Source organism: Vulpes lagopus, chromosome X (genome assembly GCF_018345385.1).
Source record: "Vulpes lagopus strain Blue_001 chromosome X, ASM1834538v1, whole genome shotgun sequence".
Classification (NCBI taxonomy): domain Eukaryota; kingdom Metazoa; phylum Chordata; class Mammalia; order Carnivora; family Canidae; genus Vulpes; species Vulpes lagopus.
In genome coordinates, this window is record NC_054848.1 from 20,241,442 (window position 1) to 20,268,109 (window position 26,668).

The following is a 26,668-nucleotide window of genomic DNA, read 5'->3' on the forward strand; positions in this document are numbered from 1 at the left end:
CTAATGCCTTTTTTGTCTTTCATAACACTGACATTTTGCAAGAACCCCAGATATTTTGTAGACCGTCCTATGCTTTGAATACATCTGATTGTTTCTTCATGGTTAGATTCAGGTTAAGCATTTTTTGTAAGAAGATTATATGGGTGATGTCGTTCCCTTTTCCAAGTGCATCACGTCAGGAGGCATATGATTGCCCCATATGCTTTTTTTGGTCATTTGGGTATGATAGTGCTTTATATATATACATATATATTTATAATACACATATCCATAAATCACACAGCGACTGTGTTCACACGCTAAGAAGCAAAGTTATCAGGCAAGACTCAGAGCGCGCAGCAGGAGGCAGTCGCTTTCCCAAGGCTCTGGGGAAACGGTCCAACCACGCCCATCCTCCTACCCGCCCGCGTCTTTTTTCTCAGAGAAGGAACTCTCAGAACCAGAAAGCCCCTATCCCAAGTCTTTTCCCATCAGCGTGGGTGCGCCTGCGCAGCGAGCTTCCCCGCGGCTCCTTTCCAGCGCCCGGCCGCTTCTTTTTGCTGCTCTCCTCGGCCTCCCCTCCACTCGAGCTTTTCCCTAAGGGGTCATAACAGGGCGCCAAACTGGCGTCCGCGGGAAGGCCGGGGGCGGGGCGCGGCGCGGCGCGGCACGTCAGTGGCCTTCCGGGCGGAAGTCCGCAGCCTCTGGAGCCTCTGATTGGCTTTCAGCCTGGCGCCTGTCTCGGCCCCCGCGCCAGTTTCGGGCTGCTTGGCGCGGAATCGGGAGCCTGCAGGACCATGGCGCCGGTACACGGCGAAGACTGCGACCTGGGGTCGAGCGGTGAGGGATGACCCCGCGTGCGGGGTTCGGGGTTGGGAATACAGGGGCCGTGGCGTGATTGCGGGTGGTGAGGGCTCTGGAGAGGTCTTTTTAATTTGGGAGGGGGGGCGCTCGTCTGGTTCGCCTGACGGGTCCTTTTGGGCGCGGACCTTGGTAGTCCCGGGCTGGGACTCACTTGTGTCGGGTGGGGCTTCCTCGCAGGGCCGTTTGCTCCTGGCAAACCAGAGCGCATCCCTTGCAGGGCCTGTGTCAGAGCTGCTCTCCGCACCAGTCCGCATTTTCATTTTATTTCTTTTGGCGAGTGCGTTCCACGTGCATCAGACTGACCCCGATGGGGCACAGTCTTGGTTCAAAGTATCTAACAACTCTTAGTTCAAAGTATCTACCTGAGGGCTAGCACGAACGAATGTGAGCTCTTTCTATGAAAACTCCCAGGGAAATGTTTATACACTTTAACTCAGCAGGAAAGAAAGTCTAAGGGCTGTCACCAGAAAATACAAATGTGCCTTGTTTTAGGTAATGGGTTTTTACTTCACGCATTAACGATTTTTTTCTCTCAAATTCTATGGAAAGTTCTTCCAAGTGCTGCATAGAAGTAGTGTTCACAATCTAGTCATCTTTGGTGAAGTCCCCCCCCCCGAAAAAAAAATCGAATCAGCTCAGCAGCATTTGAAATGCCCTGTATATGACTCCGTTTTCAGTAGTAATCTTTTATTTCCAAAAATAGAATACAAAAATGTAAATGGCTTTGATTTCTGATTTTTGGACTATGTTCAAGTAAAGTGTGACTTCAGTGAATGTCTGGTTTAAATTCAGATGCTTCACTTTCTTAGTTCAGGGTACATCTCCTGTCACCCAGATACATCTCCATTAATGAGAACTTGCCTTCTAATCAGTTTCCTTTGCATTCGCCTAGTTGTGAATCACAGATACCAATTTGCTCCAGCCTTTCGTTTTTAAGACAATTTGTTTTGGAGAGTCGTCTACCCTGGATTACAAATGGGATGTAGGTTGTGAGTATATGAACAGTCTCTGCAGCCCTCCATCAGTGATTTGCCACTAGGGTTTCTTTCTTCACCATAAAAACTGTACGTCATCTGTGAACATCAAGAAATCACTCTTTGGAAGATGCTGTGTAATCTTGAGTCCCCTCTTAAGTCATGGTGTTGATTAAGTAGTTGCTAGAGACTTGTGACTGGAATTTTTCCCTTAGAGCAGAAAGATTGTTACCTGAAAGACTTTTGCACGCTAGTGTCTGTCTGCTTTGGGGGAGAATGCGGGTACTTCAGATGGTAATTTTGAACTGAATATTTAAAGTTTTGTAATGGATTTTTTCATGCCTTTTTGTTGTTGTTAACTTATCTACACGAAGCATTGGACACATTCCAAGAAGGAAATTCTAGGTCTTTTTTCCTCTTAAGTATTAGAAGGTGTGGGGTACCTTGACAATGGCAGTGAAAAGTTGAAAGGTCTGTAACTACCTATTATTACATATAAAAAGGGATCAGGGAGAGTTTAATGATTTTTAAAAAGCAGGTATAGTGGTTTATTCATTTGTTCATTCAGCAAATATTTACTATGTACCTGCTAGGTATAGGCATTAAATGGTAGGTAAGCTGGACATAGTCTTGTCTTCCTGGAGTTGAGATGGTAAAGAGCTAATTGCATGTGGTGCTATATTGAGGCTTCTCTGAGAAAACCACTTAACTTTATTTTTGCTTTCTAAAGCTAGACCGTGGTACTTCTGGGTGTGTTGTGTGCGCGCTGTGTGTGTGTCTGCCCTACGTCTGTACACACATACACAAACATGAAACGAGATCCTATATTGCTGAGTACAAAATAAGCCAAGGTCCTTCATTTAATCCTTAACAACTTTATGAAGCAGACACGATTATCCCCATTTCACAGATGAGAATCCTGAGGCTCTGCATTACTGCGAGTCCTTTGGTCTAACCCTCAGGAGCCAACTCTAGCTGATGTAAATAGAAAAAGAGGAATTTAAGTATTTTAGGGATTAGAAGGATACTGTGGTGGTCACAGAAACTCCAGGTGGACTTGAGAATCACTTCGGGGGGCTGCTTAGCCAGGAATGGTAATTAAAGTTGTGCCACAGGGGATCCCTGGGTGGCGCAGCGGTTTGGCGCCTGCCTTTGGCACAGGGCGCGATCCTGGAGACCCGGGATCGAATCCCACGTCGGGCTCCCGGTGCATGGAGCCTGCTTCTCCCTCTGCCTGTGTCTCTGCCCCTCTCTCTCTCTCTCTCTCTCTCTCTCTCTGTATGACTATCATAAATAAATAAAAATTAAAAAAAATAAAAAATAAAGTTGTGCCACAGAACTGGTCTAGTGAGGAGGTCATTGTCAGCCATGGCCAAGTACTTGATGTTATAGTTTGTATCTTGGGACATTGCTGGCTGAGTGACCCCAAGTAATCCTCTTGCAGCTGTTGCTATTTCTAGAATCTTCCATTAGCCCATCCACTTTCCTTCTGACACTAGCTTCTGATTTAAAGTCTGAGCAGGTATTCCTACTTGATAGAGCCTGTTTTATATGTTCATGCCCTTGCTACAAGCGTATGTGGGAAAGAGCATCTGCTTTTTCAACTTCTCTAGTGGGACTTGGGCTCTGCATCCCATCAAGGTTTATAAGGAGGGGATTTCACAGACAAGTTCAGGTGCCAGGCAGCTTAAAAAACAACGTGAAGGCACCTGGTCACTACAGCTCAGAGATGTTAACTGGTGGTCTCATGTCACCCAGTAAGTGGTAGAGCCGGATTGTGTTGCTTCTCCCTAATCTCCTATTCTCCCACTCTACACTCATGTAAGATTTACCTCCCATACCCACTTCCTCTTGGTTTCTGAATACACCTTGTAGTTTCATCCCTTTGTAATCAGGCTTATGCTTTTTTGTGTGCTTCTGCCCCTTTCCACCCTATATTCTGGTGGCAAAATTCTAATGGTCTTTCTGGATCTGTGTTGGACACCTTCCCTGTGAAGCCTTCTGTGAATTTCTCAAAGTTAGCAGCGTTCTTTGTGTTTCCTCAGTACCTTGTCCTTGCCTCTTCTATGGCACCATGTCTGTATGATGGTGGGAGCCTCAGCTCCTTTTGCTTTATTTGACTGGGAGCCCCCTTGAGGGCAGGCAACTCTTCCTTTCTGTAATTGTAGGAAAGAAACCTGTAGAATGGTACATTGTTGCCTGTGAAGTAAGTCCATTTGAAGAACTATAAATTTTGTCAAGAGAGTCTATTAAGGAGTCAATGGCATATTTAAGGGAATATACTGAGGCCAGCTTTTCACTGTCTCAGTAGTCATGTCCAGTAATCCCCTTAACCTTTTCATGTAGACCTGCTTGTGATTTTTTGAAATCATTTGAGTGACACCCAAGATTTTGTGGCTGTCATCTTTAAGTACATGCATTCCTTAATTTTTACTTAATGCCTTTCTGAAAATGGATTTACAAGTCAAATACGAAAGTCAAACAATAGACTGAGATGTTCAAGAGAGATTGTTTCCAGAAAGCTAGGGGGGAAAATGATCTCTATGTTTCACCTGTAAGATTTAGTTATCAACAGTTTATTTTCAGCATTTGGTACATGTTCTTTAAATTGCATCTTCTATTTCAGTCAAACACGTTGTCCATCAGTTGAATGTTATGAGTATTCCAAAGGGGTTGGAGCTTTTAGGTTGCATCTTATCAATCCTTCTTTTCTGTGCCTCCTCCTTTTTATGAAATAATTAGCACCAAATACAATAAAATATTGAACTTCACAGACTCAGATGGCGATCATGCTAAGCCAAAACTCATGGCTGGCAAGCAGCATGGTCTCACTTGACTTGATTATTCATCATCTGGTAAACGACTCTCAATTTTGTGCATGAACTGTTTTCAGTATATATGTGTGGTGGTCAGTTCCTAATGACCAAAAGCATGATTACTTCAAAAGTTGAATGAACACTGAGGCATTCTGGTATTCCAGTAATTTTTGACAAAATACATTTTAATCTTTGTAATTTTGCACTATCACCCTATGTCCTAACCAAGTGAATGAGGCCTGGAAATCAATGAAGGAATCAAGAATCTCTTCAGAGCCCTGTGTGTTATATTCTTCCAACCACCCACTTTATCCCTGCTTTGAAATTCCAAATACTTCATCTGAACCTCTGTTAGGGCATGTATTCTAAAGATTGTTTTTGAGTTAGTTACTACTTATTTCCCATTTTAGATGGTAAGTTCTGTGAGTACAGAATCTTTTTGTCTTTCAGAGAGACTAGTACTTTACAAAGAGCAGGTGCTCCTTTAAAGCCTTTCAAATGTTGATTAATAGAACACAAAATGAATTGTCCTTTTATAACTCTATTTATGGCCTGTCATTTCTAATGGAAAGGTTATGGATTAATGGCTGATCTCCTTTCTCTATTGTCTCTGTAAGATACCAGTTGATTTTGAAATTTTCCTCTTTTTGGAGTAAAAAAGTAACAGTTGCTTCAGTTGTTTTAACTGGGTCTTAGAGAAAATTTCTGGAGTCACAGGAGCTGTGTGAACTTGTCCTTCATGAACCATCTACAGTATGAAAACTAATCATTTCTATAATATTGAAATTGTGATACTATTGACTGGGAACATTCCTGTTCCTGAGAGAAGATGGCTGACAATTTTGTAACATCTCATGTAAACTTGGCTTTTTTTTTCAGCTGTGTCAGATTCAGGGAGTTTTGTATCTTCTCGATCCCGGCGAGAAAAAAAATCAAAGAGAGGGCGCCAGGAAGCTCTAGAAAGACTGAAAAGGGCTAAAGCTGGTGAGAAGTATAAATATGAAGTAAGTAACCATTTTTTTTCTTCTCCTTTGCTTCATTTAATTCATAGCCTGTAGGTATTTTATGTCCCCTTCGTCACTGATTAGAAATACCAATATATGTTGTACTTGCAATAGTTAATTTCTTACTATTGAAAAAGCGTGGGCATGAAGTACATTTACACATTTTGGCAATTACTTGGCTCTTTAAGTTCCTGTAAGGCACTTTACAGATGCTGTTTTTTTCCTTATTAAGCACACTGCATGGGCGCCTGTGTGGCTTAGTCTGTTAAGCATCTGCTTTCAGCTCAGGTCATGATCCTAGGACCCTGGGATCGAGCCCCACATCAGGCTCCCTGCCCAGTGGAGAGTCTGCTTTCTCCCTCTCCCTCTGCTTCATCCCTCTGCTCTCACGCTCTTTCCCTTGCTCACTCTCTCAAATAAATAAAATATTAAAAAACACAGCACACTGCAGCTGTGGTAAGTTTCATAGTTTTGTTGGGGGAACTTAGAAATGCTTTTACTTTTAAGATATTGAGCATTCTAGCTAAGCATGACTTCTTGGAGGGAATTGTTTTTCCTAATTTCATCTGTGGCAGGTGAGGACTTGGGTCTTACTTCTGCTGTGTCCTGTGTGTAAGATTGAATGTGATGCCCTTTTGACCATTTTCCTCTAACCACTATTTATGGCCTGTAGCTAAAACAAAAAAATCAGAGTGGTTACCATCTATACAGCATTGTCTGGCTTCACCTTCAATGTGTTCCTTGAGTGTCTCAGCTGCCTCAGGGCTAGAAAGTGATTAATTAATATGAGAAAAAAATGATAACAGCAACTGCTGTACTTTTTTATTGAACACTGTTCTAAGTGCTTTTACAAATATGTTTATTTAATCTTTCCAATAATTATGAAAAGTTAGATACTGTGATTAACAGCATTTCATAGGTGAGAATCCTGAGGTCACAGTGGCAGAGCCTTGATTTGAGCACAGGCAGTCTGGCTTCAGAATATGCATATTTAACCATGGCCTATACTGTGTTGTGCAATTAAGAAAGTGGAAGAGGATTTTTGTCATTTGGCATCATTTGCTCGAGTTAAGTGAGTCAACCAGATCACAAAGGGTTGCTAAAAGGATTATAGTAAAGCAGGAATAAAGCATTTTTAATGTAAGTACTCCTATAAAGGAGTTCTGTGGGGGCATTTCAGATGTTGACACAATGTGACTGATTTCCCTTTAATCACTCATGTTAATTGCATGGCTCTAAGAGTTCATGCTGAGTAGTAGCACAGTTTTTTGACATAGAGTCAAAATGACTTTTTACTCAAAATGATTTTCTAAGGTAGTTTTCTGGTATCTTTTTGATAGTATAGAAGTGAGTTACTTAAATAAGAGACAAAGTATGCCTAATTGACTTCAACAAACAGAAATATAATCCTGCAAGTTCACTTCCTCTGCCAAAAGAAAATTGGTCAGTATAGTAATATTAATTGGGCTCATTTGTGTTTGGGTTGTCAAAAAATTAATTTGGTAGGGCAGGTAGTTTCTATTATCAAATGGTGAAAGGCCGAATCAACATTTGCCAGTGATCGCTATAGAACAGCTTAAGCAGCAGGTGAAAACTAAGCCTGATCCTGTAATTGTTATAAGTCTTGTAGCTGTGGCAGGAGTCCAGTCAGCTCTGCCCATTGGGTTCGCAAAGCTCTGTGTCCAAGCAATTTTTCCTAGAGTCTTAGCTCTTCAGCTGGAGTTATTTTCTTCATCCCTTACCCACTTGAACTCTGGAGAGAAGGGGGGAATTTTTAATCGGGTATCTAGGAGTTCTAAGCGGCCCACCAAATTCTCTGTTGGCAAGTTGATGGCCTATTACTACAGCAGCTGAGGTGGTGTGCCTCTGTCCTGCTTGTTGCTTGAACTGTGAAGTGGTCTGCTCTATTCATGCCAGTAGTTAATGGCCCTCTGGAAGTTTGGGTAGCTCATGTTATTAGAGGACTTGCCCTTCACATAGCTCAGCATTTCAGTCTCTGCAGTCTCAAGACCTGAGAATGGTAAGAGATCAGTGGTAATACAAATAGGGATCACTCAAAAATTATTTCCTGTGTACCTATAGAATATAGAGTGCACTTGTTTTGCTGATTTGGAGGAGGGGGATAGGTGGGGCAGAGTTTCCTTTTAAACTCTATTTGGTTGATTGAATTGTTATTAAAATTGCCAGTGTGCAGGGCAACATCAGCTAGTGGAGAGGGGGTTGGCATGCCTTGTGGGTTTGCTAAGTATTGGAGAAACCAGTCTAGAAGTTAAAAGTGAATAATCCCCAAAGCAGCTAACAAAGAATTGGCTATAATTCAGTTTGTTTTTTATGAAGTAGATGAGTAATTGATGGTGTGACAAGTATATTATGCTAATGGAATCATTTAATATCTTGTGTTAACACCCACCTAAAAGGAATACTAAGTTAATTGATGTCTATTTAAGGAAAAACCCGGTAGTGGTGTTGAATGTCAGAACTCATGATATGGTTGCAGCTACTCCTTCAGGCTGCCATTCCCATTTCAATTTGACAATTTTTCATCAGAATTGTTTAACACTTTCACTCCTTTTGAAGCTTTCTCAAACTTGTATGATTGCAGGTTGAGGACTTCACAAGTGTTTATGAAGAAGTTGATGAAGAACAGTATTCGAAGCTGGTTCAGGCCCGCCAGGATGATGACTGGATCGTGGATGATGGTATGTGGGAAGAAATTCCCTTCTAAGTATTATGTTAGTTTTTGTCGAGTCTCATGTGGTGGAGTTGCTGCTTTGCATGAGCAGATGTACGACACTGTTAAAATGATATTGGTTCAGATTTTTCTCAAATACATTATTTGAGAATGTGGAGGGAATACAATAGAAATTTTATTCTGGGGTATTTTGGAGAATCCAGACACATACCTCAGGATATAGTGTAAATCCTCCAGGAAACGACTCTATAGTAATTGGGAGGAACCACATACCTGTGGGGTATCCTCAGGTGATGTGGGGTTGAGAAAACTGTCCATTGAACAGAGTGGCTGTGATGATTACACGAAGCTATATGTGTGAAGAGTAACTTGGACAGTCAAAAGCACAGAGCAGAGGCTGGTCCTGATGTTTTTATAATCCATGTAGAAAGCTCACTGGTTCCTGCTTGTCAGGTGTAACTTCTTGGGCATGCTCCTGCAGACCACAGGTAGTGGTATAGACTGCACCTGTAACCATAATTGTTTCTATTTCTGTAGTTGGACTCAGCTCTATTGCCAGTTTTCCTTCATAGACTGAAGTGCTTTTCTAGGCCTGTGTAATCTCTATTCTTTTGCTTTTTATTCTTTGGGTAGAATAAAACTACTGTTAAGCGTCCCGTTGCGGCAGACTTTGATGCTGTGGGCCAGATCATTTCCCTAGCTCACCTAGATGGGCATAGCATATATCCTTTGGTTTTGACACAGCAGACCTGCTGTGTAGATGCTTATGCTTCATCTGATACCCGTCTTAACAGGATTCTGCTGCATTTAAAAATGGCACAGCCAGGAGAACATCTGAGTAGGTATAAGAGGTGTTTTTGTTGTTGTGGCTAAAATATACTGGCCACTTTTAGAAACTTGGTCCCATTTTAAATTTTGTTCCGTGGGCACTTGGCGGGATGAGCACCGGATGTTATGCTATATGTTGGCAAATTGAACTCCAATAAAAAAAAATTTAAAAAAATTTGTTCCTGCAGATGGTATTGGCTATGTGGAAGATGGCCGAGAGATTTTTGATGATGACCTTGAAGACGATGCCCTTGATTCTCATGAGAAAGGTACCCATATTTTGTTTTCAAGAATGCAATTTTGAGATTTACAGAATCACAATTTGAGATGACTTAGTACTTTGGCCCAGTTTCCTTTAAAGGAAAAGGACTTACCATAATTGTTTTTAGGTGTAGAATATGTCCTAATACTGAGAAAAGCATAGTTACATAGAAAATTAAATGTAAAAAGCAAAAACAATACCACAAAATGAGGTTTAATGTCTCTATCATCCAAAGAGTTTGCTCTTTTATTTATTTTTGGATTTTAGTTCTGTGGTCATTTTAGACTTGCTGATTTTGAGAGCTGCAGCAATAAGTGATGTCTTTTAATTCCTATTGAATTGATGTACTTAAAATTTTAGCTCTTTGATAGTAGTACAGTACAATAATAAGGTTTAGTAATCAACTTGCTTTGTCTAATCAAAATTTAAAATGATATAAATGAATGGGTTAGATTTTCTTAGCTACATAATCATTGGCAAAACATTTTTTTTTTGAGTAAACAAGCCTGATTTAGTTTCTGTAAAATGTGAAGGGGAAATTATCTTTAGTATTTGTTTTTTTGATTTACTTCATTATTATCACTAAGTGTAGATCGTGGGTCAGCAAACTCTGGCCCACTCACAGCCAGTTTATTTTAAACAGCTTTATTGAGCTGTAATTCACATTCCATACAATGCACCTATTTAAAGTGTACATTTCGATGGTGTTTGCTGTAGTCACAGAGTTGGGTGGCCATCACCACAATCAGTCTCACATTTTCATTACCCTAGAAGGAAAGCATGTCAGTTACTGTGTAGCTCCCTGCTCAGAATGGTTTTTTCATTTTTAAAAAGAGAAAAATGCAAAGAAGAACATGCAACAGCACCAGACAGATGTGTGTGGCCACGAAGCCTAAAATCTGTGCTATCTTGCCCTCTTCAGAAAGTCTGGACCCTAAATTGTGGATTTTCAATGTTTTCTACATTTGTTTACTTTCTTTCTCTTCCCCCCTTCCCAACTGTATACACACAGACTTTATTTTAGGTCAATTTATTGAAAGTAAGTTGAAAATACCATGACACTTCCCCTCTGTATGCTTTATCAGTGACCTCCTAAGAACAAGGATGCTTGTCTTCTTAGCCACAGTCCCATTCTCATAATGTCATCTAATATCTTGGTTCATGCTAAGATTTCCCATTAGCCCAAAATGATCGCTGTTTTTTCAGACGCAGAGTCCACTTTAGTTTTTATGTCTCTTGAGTCTTATTTAGTGTAGAATAGCACCATCCCTCTCCTCGTCCCCCTCGGGCTCTGTGTGGTCTTTCATGACCTTGACCTCTTTATTTTTATTTATTTATTTTTTAAATATTTTTTTAAATTTATTCATGAGAGACAGAGAGAGACAGAGACACAGGCAGAGGGAGAAGCAGGCTCCATGCAGGGAGCCTGACGTGGGACTCCATCCCCGGTCTCCAGGATCAGGCCCTGGACTGAAGGTGCCGCTAAACCGCTGAGCCACCCGGGATGCCTGACCTTGACCTCTTTAAAGGGACCAGGCTGATGGTGTTGAATGTCCTACAGTCTGGGATTTGCCAGATTACTTTTTGGTGTGTAGAATCCGGTTAAAGATCCTGACAAAAATATGATATAGATGAAGTTGTGTCCTTCCCGCTGATCATTTCAGGGGCATATAAGGTCACTTTGTCTCATTTTTGGTGATGCTAAGTTTGATCTCTTGGTTAAAATGATGTTAGATCACTTATAAAGCTACGTTTCCACCTTTGTATTAATGTAAATATGGGTGATAATTTGAGACTGTGTATCTTTTTCTCACCAGCTATCACCCAGTGCTTTCAGCATCTATTGATGATTTTTTTCTCTCCTTTTAAAAATGATCACTTTAAACTCCTGGACTGAAAATTACTGTTACAGTTCATTATCCATTGTTACTATTTGTCTTTTTGAGGTTCAGAGTATCCCACATTGACAGTGGGAGCCTCTGGAGCTGCCTCCTGTGTCCTTTTGACAGGACCCCATCAGTCTTTGAGCATTTCCTTGCTTCCTGGGCCAAAAAAGTATTTCAGGTTCCCCTTGTAAGTAGTCCTGTTCCAGACCTGGAATCAACCATTTCCCCCAAGAGTCCCGGCTCCTTTACTGAGAAATGGTATTCAGATGTGGGAGATGGATGGTACTCATTGCTATTGGGGTGTAACAGTTTCTACACACTTTTGGTGATCAGAATTCAGAGATTTTATGTAAATGTCATGGTTTCATACTTATATTTTGATTCAAATATAGCACCACAGGTTTCTTCATCTTACCCAATTCTATATTTGTATCTGCCTTCAACCCTAGTGAAAAAACCCTTGTCCTCTAAAATAGACACAAAATAATTTTAGAAGTTTTAGAACTACTAAACCAACATGTCTACTGACAACCTTTCGAAATGAACTTTATGATTTCTTTGCAGTTTTGTTCCCATGTATCTTGGTAAAGGTGTATAGTTAGAGAATTGTGTTTGGGAGGTGTGTGAAGTAATTTTTTTGGTATGCTGTGCTATTTTATCAGTTTACTCCATAGGTTCGTTTTGTGTTTGTATTCAAATTATGGTTTTAAAAAATCCTTCCGTTTTAATTTTATTTTCTGAATATTGTAGATCATTTTTATGATTTCAAAATCAAAATGATAGAGATTAAGGTAAATCTTATTCTCATCCCTGTGCTTTCTACTTTGTTTCTACCCATTTCCATAGGTAACCATTTTTAATAGTTTCTGATTATACTTCGTGTTTTTCCTTTTACAAAAAAAAAAGGATGTGTGTATTTTTTATATGTGAGATGTTATTTATTCATTCATTAGTTAAGTTAGAATATGGGGATTGTCTTTTTTGTTTCTGCCAACCTGTGTTAACGTAGGAACTCTATACAGTGGTACTGTTTGGTTGCAATGTGGCTGATTGCATATTCCTAGTTTGTGTGTGTCCATGAAGAAGAAAATGAAAGGAACCTGTGGTTTTTTTTTTATCTCCCCGAACTGAGGAGGCCTTTATTTGAGTTCTGGTTATTTTGTTCATTACCTGTATCATTTTGAATGATATACCATCACTTACCTGGACATTACTTTTGTTGGCTATAAGTTAGGTTGCACTGGACAAGAAGGTTCTTGAGAAAAGGACCCATGTGCTAGTCATCTCAGTGCCAATCACAGTAGCAAGTACAGAGAAAATATGTAGCATTTGTTGACTATATGAGCCATCTTTGTATTTCCACTGTCATCTTGTTATCTCTTCTCAGTTATACATCAGTGAAGAGAATGACTTGGCATTCTGGAGGAGAGCCAGTCTTAGAAGTCTTTTTCCATGCTTTGCCACCATTCACCCACAAATTCCCACTGTTTCACTGTCCCTCAGGGGAGCCCAAAAAGGTCTCAAGATTCTAGGAAGGGAACTGGAATTTTGCAAGCAACTTTAAAGACTTAGAAGAAATTGTGCAGTTTTGCATAGATGTGAAAGGACAACTCTTTATGGTGTGGCTCCAATCCCTGACATGTTTTTAAATAGAGACAATATTAACTAAGTCCTAATGAAAAATTAGTAGGAAACTGAATAAAACAAACAGAAGCACTAAAATTGTAGAAGACTCTACATCAGATGTTGACTCCTATTTTCTATGTTTCTTTTTGTCCTTTTCTCTAGATACTACTAACCTACAATGGTGAGATTAAAGCCTGCTTATGAAACCTTCCTGGCTATTTCAAACCTTATTGACCTTCTCTTTTGATACCCTGTATTAGGATGTGTATTTTGTATTCTAAAACATTTTGGCCATTAATTATATTGTTTTCAAACTGCCAGATGATCTCAATAAAAAATTATTTCCTGTCCTATATTTTTCACAAACGTCCTACAATTTTTTTTATTTTTAGGCACATGGAAAAAGGTGCCCTTTTTATTGTGGCTAAATACACATACCGTTTATCATCAGTGACATTTAATATATTAGCAGTGTTTGTAGCCATAACCATTATCTAATTTCAGAACATTTTTATCACCCTGAGTGGATATCCATTAGGCAGTCACTCCCCAGTCTTCCTTCCCCTATCCCCTGACAACTACTAGTCTTTCCGTCTCTATGGATTTGCCTATTTTGAATATTTCAGGTAAATGGAATGATAAAATATGTGACCATTTGTGTCTGGCTCCTTTTGTTTAGCATGATGTTTTCAAGGTTTCCCATGTGTTGTAGCATGTATTAGTACTTCATTCCTTTTTGTGGCTGAATAATATTCTGTTGCATGGATAGACCACATACTGTTTATCCATTTATTTGATGATGGAATTTGGGATGTTTCCACCTTCTGGTTTTTGTGAATAGTGCTGCTATAAACATTTGCTTGCAAGTTTTGTTTGAACACCTCTGTTTTCAGTTCTTTTGAGTACCTACCCATGAATGTAATTATGTGTATATATTTTTTTTACTTTTTTCCTCACACAAAAGATATTTTTCTATAGAAGCTTTTGTACTTTGTGTTTTTTTTAATTAACAAGATATCCTGAAAATGATTCCATATTATCACCTAAAGATCTTTTTTCTTTTTTACTTGTTTCTAATATAGTTGCATAGTATTTTACTGTATAAATGTCTGATGATGGTGTATTCAAATGGTTTCACTGAGTTGTCAAGTAGATTTTCAGTAATTTGCTTTTACAAATAATTCTGCATTTAATAACTTAGTGCATATGGTGCTTTCCTCAGAAAATTCCTAGGAGGAGGATTGTTGGCTCAGAGAGTAAAATGTACATGAAGTTTTATGAGATATTACTATAGTTTTTGTCCCATCTTACACTCCAATGATCAATGTGAGTTTGCATGTCCTAATAATTTATACTCCTATGGCCTTACCAGCAGAGTGCCTTGTGAAGTTCTTGGATTTTTGGCACTCTGATACGTGAACAATGACATGCAAAATACTGTAAAAATTTTCTCATGTTTTGTATTTAAGTTGTTTCTGTTTTAATTGAATATATCAGTTTTGTTTTCTTGCAGATGCATTTTGAATCAGTTAGAAAGACTTTTCCCGTACCCGGTTGCAAAGGAACTTGCCTTTTTTTTTTTTTTTAAGAGATGGAAGCAGGGAAAGAGAGCAAGAGGGAGAGAGGCAGAGGGGGAGAGAGAGAGAGAGAGAGAGAGAGAGAGAGAGAGAATCTTAAGCAAGTTCCATGCCTAGTACAGAACTTGACATGGGGCTTGATCTCAAAACCCTGAGATAATGACCTGAGCCAAAACCAAGAGTGAGAGGCTTAACTGAGCCACCCAGATGCCCCAGAACTTGCCTTTTTATTAAAGTCTTCCATATTTTCATTAAAAAATTTTTGATCGGTGATTTATTTGGTGTTTATATTGACTGACTTCTTGACAGATAGGTAGCCAACACCTCTTATTAAAAAGTTCATCTTCGGGGTGCCTGTGTGGCTCAGTCAGGTGTCTGCCTTTGGCTCAGGTCCTGGTCCTGGGGTCATGGGATTGAGCCCTGGGTCGGCCTTCTTGCTCAGCAGGGAGTCTCCTTCTCCCTCTCCCCACCCCCACTCATGTTCTCTCTCTTTCTCTCAAATGAAATCTTTAAAAAAAAGTAGTAGACATTTGTCATTTTTTTAAAAAAAGTCCATCTTCTACCCAGTGATATGAGATGCCATGCCACCCTTATTATGTGCTAAATTCTGTAATAAATAAATAAATAAATAAATTCTGTAAGTAATTCAATCTTTTCTGGATTCAGTTCTCTCTTTTGTCTGGTTTGAGTAGTATTAGCCACTACCACACTATATAAACTATTTATTCAAGATCTTTTTGAGGTAGAGATTTCTTTGGAATGAATCAGAGAGAGTAAAACTGACAGTATTAGAAGAGTTTGTAGGTGATTTACACATGGCCATGAGAAAAAGCATGGCACAAGATGTTCTTTACTGAGCAGATGTCTGTGCCATTTAGTATTGTTACAACATACTGTGTATGTGGTTGCTGGTCCCAGAAGATGGAAATTAGGATGTTATACTACCATGACTGATAATCCTATTTCTTCATAGTTTTCCTGCCAGATTCAGGATAGCACTAAAAAGTTGATCTCCTGAAGGCTGCTAGACTAATCCCTTGGTTCCAGATGAACTTGATCATTTTATTTCTGTTAGAAAACAAGTCCCACCTTTTAGAAAGTTTTATTCTCAATAATAATAGCCATTAAACAGTCCTACTTAATAACTTATTCTGATACTTAACTAGTATTTCATCATTTTAAAAAAGATTTTATTTATTCATGAGAGACACAGAGGGAGAGGCAGAGACATAGGCAGAGAGAGAGGCAGGCTCCCCACAGGGAGCGTGATGCAGGACTTGATCCCAGGACCCTGGGATCACAACCTGAGCCAAAGGCAGACACTCAACCACTGAGCCACCCAGGTGCCCCATTTCATCATTTTTAAAAGATTTTATTTTGGGGGCAACTGGGTGGCTCATTCAGTTGAGCATCTGCCTTCGGCTCAGGTCATGATCCCAGGGTCCTGGAATCGAGCCCTGCGTCAGGCTACCTGCTCAGAGCCTGCTTCTCTCCCTCTCCCTCTGCCTACCACTCTGCCTGCTCGTGCGTTCTTTCTCTCTCTCTGCCAAATCAATAAATAAAAATCTTTTAAAAAATAAAAGATTTTATTTTTAATAATCTTTACACCCAACTTGGGGCTCAAACTTACATCCTGGAGATCAAGAGTCTCATGTTCCACCAACTTCACCAGTCAGGTGCCCAGTCATCAGTTTTTATAATAACATTTAGCTTAAGTTCTCCTGAATTGAGCTGTTTTTCAAGATTCTTCCCTGTCTACCATGGATAAAAAAAATAGAAATATTTTTATATTTTGAATTCTTTGTCTTTTTTCTCATTCTCCTATACAGACTCCTGTACAGACAGCAGGTGACTTGGCTTTTAGTTTTCCATAATGATTTGTGCTGGTACGTGTTTATAAATAAGTTATATTCCAACAGGAAAAGATGATAAAGCACGTACCAAAGACAGGAGGAATGTAAAGAAGGCTGCAGTGACAAAACCAAACAATATCAAGTCAATGTTCATTGCTAGTGCTGGGAAGAAGACTACAGATGTGAGTTTAATGATTTTCTTTCTTTTTTTAAAAAAAGATTTTATTTATTTATTCATGAGAGACACAAAGAGATAGGCAGAGAGAAAAGCAGGCTCCTCACAGGAGCCTGACATGGGACTCAATCCCCAGAGCGGGATCACGCCCTGAGCCAAAGGCAGATGCTCAACCACTGAGCCACTCAGGCATTTCTGTTTTGTGAGTTTTTATATTTTGTCTTTTCCTTTGAGAAGTAAATTTAGTATTTGTACAGACAATAGGTGCTCAGTGTATTTGAGCTCAGATATTTCAATTGTGTTTTCCTGATTTCAGTCATGAAGGTGGATGGATGTAGATTTCTAGATGAATTTAGGCACCTCATTGTTTGGAACTTGGAGATAGAAAAGTGAATGAAAACCTAAAGGATAACGAGTGTGTTTCATTGATTAGCAGGAGGATCATGGAATGAGGGTAAAAACAGGATGGGAGCCTTAGGTTTAGGAGTTACATGTACACAGGTGGCTGTTAAGATATGTGAACAGTAGATTCACACTTAGGACTGAAGAGGCAAGGACTAACTGGTTGGATTCTTTAACAGACACATAGTCTGGGTGCAAACATGAGGTTCAGGGCTTTCTCATTCTGCCTCTCTTTATAATTTCCAGAAAGCTGTAGACTTGTCCAAGGATGATCTGCTAGGTGACATTCTACAAGATCTGAACACTGAGGTAAGTCATGTTCTGAGAGTTGTCAAAGAAACAATTCAGTAATTTTATTAAACGGATGGCTGTTAGAATATTAAAAAAAACTCGATGACAATACTACCACAAACACCAAAAAAAAGAAAACCCACAACCCCCCCCCCCAAAGAGACACCTCTCCAAATTGGTTTCTTACCACTTTAGGTGAGTAGTTTCCAGCTGTTACAACCTATGCAATTATGTTGACAGGGCTGCGTGGGGATGTGTTTGAAGCAGTAAGAATACACACATGAGTCAGTTCTGGGAATGCACACTGCTTGTGTTGCTGCAGTGTATGTTCCCGAAATAGATGGAAACCTGTCAGTCTGCACAATCAGGCATGAGATCCTCATCTTGAATTCAGAGGGGGGGGGGGTGAAGGAAGAATCAGTGAGCTGTCCCTGAGAGAACTCAGAAAGGCTCAGCTGCTCTGGGAATTTGCAGTTGGGTATTTCACATGAAGACTAAACTCATTTAGAGGTGTGTTTCTTTCTAAGTACCTCTTGATTAAAACAACTAACATGAACACCGTGTAGTTCTATCTTGACAGTTTTTAAATGTAATATCTTGGAAGGATAGGGGAAAAGTATGTTAAGTTGTAAAAAGAAAAAATTGGTGAGAGGTGGATTTAATATCTATTCTGGTTTTCTAGTGAGTGTGGTATTGTTGCTATAGTAACTACAGTACATGAGCATAGATCTGTGGGGGGAGCCGGGAAGGAAAAAAAAATGCTTTGCTTATTGGGCTTCAGTGGGGGGAAGAATGTACTTTTTCTGTCTTGTGGTAAGCCAAGCATGGCAGGGAATGTCTTACTCCTCCTTTTAGAAACCTCCAGTAACTCCACCACCTATAATGATACCAAAGAAGAAAAGATCCATTGGAGCTTCACTGAATCCTTTCTCTGTGCACACCCCCAAGGTAGTGTGTGGAGATACTTTCAATCTTGATTTATATTATTGCTTAAAACTTACTTTGTTGCTTTTCTATATGAGGGAAATGCTTTTGAATTTGTTCTTGATTTTTGTTTTAAATTAGGACTCTCGTTGCATTATATAGTTTCATGTATTTCAAAAATAGCATGTGCCTGGTTTTTTCATAGTAAGTTTTTAGTTACTAGTATGTGTTTATTATAGGCATTACAGCTGTGCTAAATGCAATAATTTTCTTCCTGGAAACAAGTATTTTTTTGTAAACGTAGGTAACAGTAAAATAATGGAAGCCGTTACATTAATAATACATAGAATTGTTGTATAAATGGGAAACTGTCATTTTCTCTGGTCAGGGTAGGACACTTGGATATTTTCTGATACGCAGAGCTAACTGACTGAACATTTAAAAATATTTGCAGGCAGTTCCTTCAGGAAAGACTGCTTCCCCTGTCTCAAGGAAGGAGCCTCCATTAACTCCAGTTCCTGTAAAATGTGCTGAATTTGCTGGTAAGTCTGATGTCAGGCAGACCTGCAAGGATGTTGAACAGTTGCAAAATGCTGTCAGAAATGGAGGCCCCGTGAAAAAGGAAGTGGAGGTGATTATGAAGGTATTCTGATAGCAGGTTTAATTGTTAAAGACTTGAATCCCTAGCAGTAAAAGTTAAAAAACATCCAATTTGAGATTGAAGAGAAATGCAAATGCAGTGTGGGAAAAAGAGTAGGCTGCTGTTGCTGTGCTGGGGAGTCCTTTGTGTTCCATGGCAGCAGTACATGATGGGAATATGTGATGACGCCTACAGGAGAGCCGGTGCCAGCGTTGTGTATAGATGACAAAGAGGACTCAGGAGCAATGGATTTTGAAGATGGTGACTTTGATGAGCCCATGGAGGCTGAGGAAGTGGATGTGGAGCCTGTGGCTGTCAAGACTTGGCACCAAGAGAATGAGCCAGCAGAGGGGGTGAAGCATGAGGCAGATCCTGGGAAAGGGACCACGTCCTACTTGTAAGAGCATTTTATGACTTTTCTGGCAAGTAACACTACAAATTACTCAGTTGGATTTTGAAAGGTTTTCAAAATGTAATTTCTGCAGAGGAAGTTTTCTCCCAGATGTGTCTTGTTGGGACATTGATCAGGAAGATGACAGCAGTTTCTCAGCCCAGGAAGTCCAAGTGGATTCCAGTCACCTCCCCCTGGTGAAAGGGACAGATGAGGAGCAAGTGTTTCATTTTTATTGGCTGGATGCTTATGAAGATCAGTACAGCCAACCAGGTAATCATATGTAGGATAACTATATGTCTTTAATACAGAATAGTGTCTTTCCCTTGAGTGCTTTAGTGATTATAATTGGCAAAGGCTCTGTCCTCACATACCTGTGTAGTAAGAGAGCACCATTCATTCACTGTAAGGTGTGTGGGCAAGCCCGGGTGATAGGAGCTTTTAAGGATGAATAATCCTTAAAAATGTTTTTTTCTGGGGGGGATCCCTGAGTGGTTCAGCGGTTAGTGCCTGCCTTTGGCTCAGGGCGTGATCCTGGAGACCCGGGATCGAGTTCCACGTCGGGCTCCCTGCATGGAGCCTGCTTCTCCCTCTGCCTGTGCCTCTCTCTCTCTCTCTCTCTCTCTCTCTCTCTCTCTCTCATGAATAAATAAAATCTTTAAAAAAATGTTTTTTCCATAAACCAGTTATATGCGATTTTGGAATGTGTACTTGTAGTTCCCCTTCGATGTATCTAAAGTTGTAGTTATGTGCTTTATTTTAAACAGAATCAGTCCTTAGTTTGTTTCTTTATTCGGCAAATTGAACCCCTATTGTGTGCCAGGCACTGAGATGGTGCGAACAAGCCAGACAAATTCCTGATCCTGATGGAGCTTACACTCTTGTGGGGTGGGAGTGGGTGGCGGAAAAATGGGCGATAAATGAGGGAAGTTCATAAATGGTGTGAAGGCATTTAGGTGGGGGATGGCCGAGGAAGGTCTGTCTGAGATCACCATTGGGCTGAGATTTGAGGCACATGCTTAGCTGAGGAAAGAAACCTTTCAGCCTGAGGAACTGGTGAGCACAGAAGCTGTAGAGAAAGGAGGCCGATGCAGTTGTAGCATGGTAATCACAGGACAAGATCGATAGAAAATGAGGTTGGAGACAAAGGCAAAGTGCAGATAACGAAGGACCTTGAAAGCCATATTGAGGAATTTAGCTCTTACTCCCAGCGCAGAGTGGGAAGTGGTGGAGGATTTTAAGTGCTGGTGGAGTGGGGGTGGTGGTCGTATGGTTGGGTTTACAGTTTAACAAGAGCCTTCTGGTTTGTGTGGAGAATAGTGTGTGGGGGGAGAGGGGGAGACTGGAACTGAGGTAGTGGGGAAGCCCTGGAGATCAAGCTGTTCAGGGCAGGTATGCCAGTTACTTGGCCTAGTGGTGGCTGTGGAGAAGGAGAGAAGCGGATGCATCTCACATGTATTTTGACATGAACCTGTCAGTGGATTGATGTGGGGGCTCACAGGAGGAATCAGGGATGACTCCCAGGTCCTCCTCTCAGTGAACTGAAAAATGTGAATTCTGACTCAGAGATAAGCCAGGAGGCTCTCTTGTTTCCTTTTGTACTCCTTGAGCCCTTCTTCACCACAGGCTGGGCATTCCAAGGTATGTCCGATTCATACAAAAATAGCATACGTATCCTGAAACAGTTGCCTTTATTCAGATCTGTGTCTGGGTGTGCGGGTAGATGGAACTGTGTAATTTCTCCAAGCGGTTTCCTGGAGGCTGCAAAATAGGGTATTAGTAAAACAAGCAATGAGTAAGAAGACTAAGTATTAACCATCAGACTTGAAGGCCGGATTTACCTTAAAGATAATCAGGCATTGACCTTAACTGGAAAGTTGTTACCATCTCCCTGAAGGGAAGGCAGAAGCATTAATAGGCTTCAGCATATCAAAGGCACAGGAAACTTCTGCGCAGCCATTTGAGTAGCCAACTGCCATGTGTTAGTTTCTTAGGTAAAGAATAAGCCATCTTAGAAATGGTATCTACAAGACAAGATAATTTGGTTAGACCTTCTCATCTCTTTGGATACGTCTTTGTTATTCACCGGTGGAAGGTAGACTGGTGGGATTGTGTGAGGCTGAACAAGTATTTCCCATCCATTGCCGAGACCCAGGCCTGCCCGGTTGTATGGCTTCAGGGGATACAATTTTTTTAAAAAGATTTATTTTTATTTATTTATGATAGAGAGAGAGAGGCTGAGAGGCAGAGACACAGGCAGAGGGAGAGACACAGGCAGAGGGAGAAGCAGGCTCCATGCTGGGAGCCCGACGCGGGACTCAATCCTGGGACTCGAGGATCGCGCCCTGGGCCAAAGGCAGGCACGAAACCGCTGAGCCACCCAGGGCAGGGGATATCATTTTCACATGTGCTTTATGTGTTTTAAGCTCCCTGGAGCAGAACAACACTGTGGGGCTTGCTGGAGTGGTGGGGCTGCCCTTCCCTTGACTGTTTTCACTTGATGCTGAATTTCGTTCCCTGTCTTTGTTAATGGTCTTATCAAAACCAGAAAATTGGGAGCAAGCCTTGAGTGCCCCTTTCCTTCACATTCTTCGGCAAGTCTTGTTAATTTTCGTCTCCTAAAGTAGAAAAGCTGTCTTCTCTCTCTGCTTGCAGCTTCCACCTCTGATCCCTTCTTGCCTACTGAAACCATTGCACCAGCTTCCTGAGGGAATCCCTCAGCTGTCATCCGCTATATTGTGGTCAGAGGGATTGCTCAGAAGGGTAGCGCTGACCACATCATTTTCTCGTTTAAAAAAAACAACTCATCAATAGCTACTGCCTGCAACCTAAAAGTTCAAGTTCTTTAGCAAGGCTTCTGATACCTGCTGTGTATGACTTTTGTGTTCTAGAGATAGCTCTGCGCATATACCTGCTGCTCTTTATGCCATGTCCCTTTACTCATTGTGTTTGACTGGAATGCCCTCACATGGAATGTGTCATGTCCTGGAAGTTTTCCTGATGCTCCAGATTGGCCTAAGGGCCCTTGCCCTGATACCCCATCATACCCTTTCCCGTCAGTCACAGTGTTTGTCATACTATTTTATAAAGATCTGATTCTGCATTTTTCTTGCCCCAAAGCTTTTTTTTAAACTCCTGGATGGCTGGTACTTTATATTTTCAGCTTCCAGCATGGTCCAGACACCTAGCAGGTATTTAATAAAATGTTTAGTGAAATAAATTGCACGCGATTGACAGTCCTTTAGATGCACATGAGAGGTTTCAGAGAGCCCAAAGTGTATTCATTCATTGCTCTGGCTGAGGTTGCCTCTTAAAGTCTTACAGTGATGTGGGGAAGAATGGGTAACGTGTAGAGATGGATGGTGCCCCCCACCCCGTTAATCCACATATAAAGCATCAGATTGCCCAATGTCAATTGCCAAGGATTAGAACCTTAAGAGACAACAGTCATCTTTCTTTCCTTTATAAAAATGAGTTCATTATTTTTACCTTTTATTTACTGGTTGATAATCTTTTTTTTTTTTTTTTTTACTGGTTGATAATCTTATTAAAAAGTCATTTTGCAGGACAGGGTCTAGAGTTGCCCCGCCCACTGTGGTACTGTACATTTCCACATGTAGCTCTTTAAATTTAGATTTAAATTAAAATGAAATAAAATTTAAAATTCAGCTTCTCAACCAGTAGCCACATTTTTTAAACTTAAATTAAAAATTCTTTAATAGTTGAGTGTGGCTAGTAGCTATCATATCCATAGATGGCATAAGTAACAACAATTCTGTCATCACAGAAATTTCTAATGGCTAGTGCTCATCTGTAGTAGTAGTAGGTGTTGGAGGTTAGGATTGAGCCATTGAAGCATTGCTGTATTAGGAAAGCAACCAACTTATGATATGTATTGTTACTGAATTCCTGGTACTACCATAGTCAAGGATAGGCCTTTTCAACCACTGTTGGGAAATATTTTACATTTGAAAGAGGTACTAGTCTATTCTTGGCCTATCTTTTAAATGTTATGGTAAAAGGAAATTTCTAGTGCTGGAGAAGGCCTCAGACAATCTAGTGTAGTTATAGAGGAGGAAGCTAAGGCTCCAAAAGATAAGTGGCCAACCATTACTGGCAGAGTTCTGGGCTTCTCACCCTAAGTCCACTATGCTGTTCTGTGGTACTTCTTAAGCTGTGTCCTCTGTGATTGATGCCAATGGGTTAAAAAGGATTTTTTTAAGTCCTTTAATCTCAGGGGGTTGAACAGTTTCATCATGATAGCAGGTAATGATCACTGAGCCTTGGTGAAATCAATGCTGCTAATAAAAACGAAGTACTCCCAAAGACCCTGTTATTGTGTCTCACTTTCTTCCAGATTCTAAGTAAGTCAGTTGTTGCTGAATGCTCCATAATTATGAAAAGAATCTTACTCTTTGCATATGGGAAGATATCCTGTCTTCATTATGACTTTTTCAAGGTTGAATAATCCTGACTGCACCTGGTTTCAGCTAGTAACTTTGGGGGGAATGTAATCTTTGTTTACCATGATCTTTTTGTGGCAAATGAGGCATAAACAGTGTCAAATGTGTGCATGAAGTGTGATATTAGTTTGACTGTTAAATGAGCTATTTGAATCTGTGAATCCAATATTAGGGTCTTTATTTTTCTTTGCATGGGATTTTGTTTTTTCGTCTGTAACTGTTGTGAGGATGACTTTTAATTTTCTGAGCTCCTGTGATTTTTTTTCTTTTTTAATCATTCCCCACAGTCCTCCCTTCCCTCTCCCCTTCATCCCCCCGCCCCAGCTGAAAATCACACAACTCTTTTAAGAATTTTAATCATCTGCAGAAATGAAAATTTTTAGATGGTCTTATTTCTACTAGAATGACTGACAAAAGGAAGCACTGATGAGCTATCTTGTGAAACTGGAGTAATTGGCCTTGTGAACAGTAGCCTTTGCATGTGCCAGGATTTTCGTAGTGTCTCAGACAAGTGGCTGTGTTGAGTGGCTACGTTGATTACTGCTCTCTAATTATGCACAGAGCTCAGGATTTTGCACAGTGGCCATCTCTTAGGTTGACTATCAAATCTCTGGAGTCCTTTCTTGATGTCCAGCTTTCAGGAACAGTGACTTGATGTCTATTTAGAAAGGCTTGTTTTTAATTTGTGGTATATATTACATAGGAATCTCAAAAGGGGCATGTCTGCTAATTTGGTTATTATAACATTTGTTGTACAGAAATAGAAGAGCAAGGAACATGACCAGTACTACCTATCCAGATTTTTAAGTAGTCTGTGAGGTAGAAAGGGTAAACTATGAGATAATAGTTGAGCCTTATTATTAGATATTTATCATTATATGAAATAAGGTATATGACATCTATTATATTTTTTCTAAATGCAATTTTACATATAGGAAAATTGATGTACCATACAAAGTTATTCTTATACATGAATATTAATTTTTATTGGTAAGTACAGGTGCTAAAAAGCAATGTGTAGTATTCTCACACTTCACAAGAGATTTAAATAGGCGATTCATTGGAGAATAGTTTGCTTTGTTTCTCTTAATCTGGGTAGTCCTGGTTCTAGGGAAGTTCTTTTCCCTACACTGACCTAGGATATCTCTAATTTGAGCTATGTCTACACTTAGCTGGGATGTGTCTCCAGTTCCCCAGGGTTTCTGCACTCACCTGGGGTATCTCAGTATTTCCTCAGGTGTGTGTCTACTTGGACTTGGGATGTCTCCCCAGTAACTGAGGTTTGTCTCCATTTACCTATGATGTCTCTAATTCTAGGGAAAATCTTGACACCAAGTTAGAGAATATTCTGTCCCCTGTCATCTCCATGGTTACAGGTTTTACTAGTGTGATATTGTGTGGTATAAGTACTGTGTAAGTGAACTGGGCTTGCGGAGTGGGCAGCAGATACAAATTTACTGTAAAAAATGTGTCATGAAGGCATAAATGTGTGGACACATACAGTGAGCCTTTATATTGCCTCTTTATTGTCATATAATTGAAATGTTTCTTTTCTCACGGTCTTCTCTTACTCTTTTAGGTGTGGTATTTCTGTTTGGCAAAGTTTGGATTGAATCTGCCAAAACCCACGTGAGCTGTTGTGTTATGGTGAAAAACATCGAGCGAACACTCTACTTCCTTCCCCGAGAAATGGTAATTGTTAGTGGTTAGCCTCTTAATTCCAAGTACATTGTATGTTCTGCCACCAATCGTATTCTTCACTGGAGCTATGACTTACCCATAGCCTAGATGCTTCTTTCTTGCTGCCTGCCTAGTAACCATTGGTTGTCAGCAGCTCTGTTAGAGGCTGGGAAAAATAGAGAATGGAGTAAAACTGTGTTTTTCGACCCATTACAGTGTCAAAGTGTGGGTTTTAGTGTATAATGGTATCTTCTCCCCCACCCCTCATTTCCATAGTAATCAGGATTGGGAGTATATGGCTTTAAACTGTCACATGGCATTTGGCCCAGTTGTCATGCTTCTGCTGTGCAGGCAGCAGTACTGTTCCCTCCACGGCCGTTGAACCAGCTTAGCTCCATTTGCTCCTCCTTTTTAAATTACGACTTAGCATCCACACTCCCCTCCTAAGCCCAGTCCCTCTCCTGAGATCTCAGTTGAACTGTGAATGTGAAGCTTCTTGGTCAGGATTTACCACACTATTCTCCTATTTTGTAGAATCAGTCATTTTTATCTTATGTGCTTTTATGATGCCACTGGGAAGATTTGGGCATTGGGGTTAGTATTTTTGGGGGTCTCCTGGTATCTTTGAACTCCTCTATCTATAAGACTGTTCTTCTAAATGTTTAAAAGGCTGAAGCTGAAAATTGAATTAGACATGGGTTTCTTGTTGTTAAAAAGATCTCATGTACAGATACTTTTTTTCCCTCCCCTCTCCTCTCCATGGGAGAGCAGAAAATTGATCTAAATACAGGAAAAGAAACAGAAACTCTAGTTACAATGAAGGATGTTTATGATGAATTTGATGAGAAAATAGCAGCAAAATATAAAATCATGAAGTTCAAGTCTAAGGTTTGTATTTGGTGATAATTTTTTCCTGCTGTTTTTATTTGTTCATTTCCTGACTTACAAAATAATTACTGTATATCTTCTTTGTGAAAAATGTCTTTTTTGTGGCTCTAATTCATTGGAAATTTCATAGGTATGAATATAAAACTATTACGTAAGATTGGTAAAAATATTTTTTTCTCTTGGAAAATAATTTTCATGAATTTGAATAGAAAGATAACACATAGTAATCATACTTGCAGCATATCTTGTATTCTTTTTCTGAAATGGAGAAGAAATTCTTGTGATCTTGTTTTTATTAGTTATTGGCAGGTTGTTTTGGTCTGAAGGTTAAGGTTTTATATTTAAAAATCAGGGACTATGATGCTGTTTCCGATAGAATAAAAATCTTATTTATGTGTTACATATTGATTGGTCTTGATTTTAGTGCAATAAAGGACCACCTTTGGCCATCAT

General features: G+C 40.1%; 1 protein-coding gene across 1 annotated transcript in view; it reads left to right on the forward strand.

Annotated features, from left to right (window-relative positions):
- The first annotated feature begins 703 nt into the window (after positions 1–703).
- The window catches only part of POLA1 (DNA polymerase alpha 1, catalytic subunit), a 308,927-nt gene continuing 282,962 nt past the window's right edge, over positions 704–26,668 (forward strand). The window contains exons 1-12 of the mRNA XM_041742017.1: positions 704–819; positions 5,513–5,637; positions 8,240–8,336; positions 9,346–9,426; positions 16,428–16,543; positions 17,185–17,247; positions 18,085–18,177; positions 18,608–18,695; positions 18,989–19,190; positions 19,279–19,457; positions 25,227–25,339; positions 26,099–26,215. Of these exons, the coding sequence (XP_041597951.1) occupies positions 777–819; positions 5,513–5,637; positions 8,240–8,336; positions 9,346–9,426; positions 16,428–16,543; positions 17,185–17,247; positions 18,085–18,177; positions 18,608–18,695; positions 18,989–19,190; positions 19,279–19,457; positions 25,227–25,339; positions 26,099–26,215 (1,317 nt within the window). The 5' untranslated portion in view covers positions 704–776. The remainder of the gene's footprint in view (positions 820–5,512; positions 5,638–8,239; positions 8,337–9,345; positions 9,427–16,427; positions 16,544–17,184; positions 17,248–18,084; positions 18,178–18,607; positions 18,696–18,988; positions 19,191–19,278; positions 19,458–25,226; positions 25,340–26,098; positions 26,216–26,668) is intronic.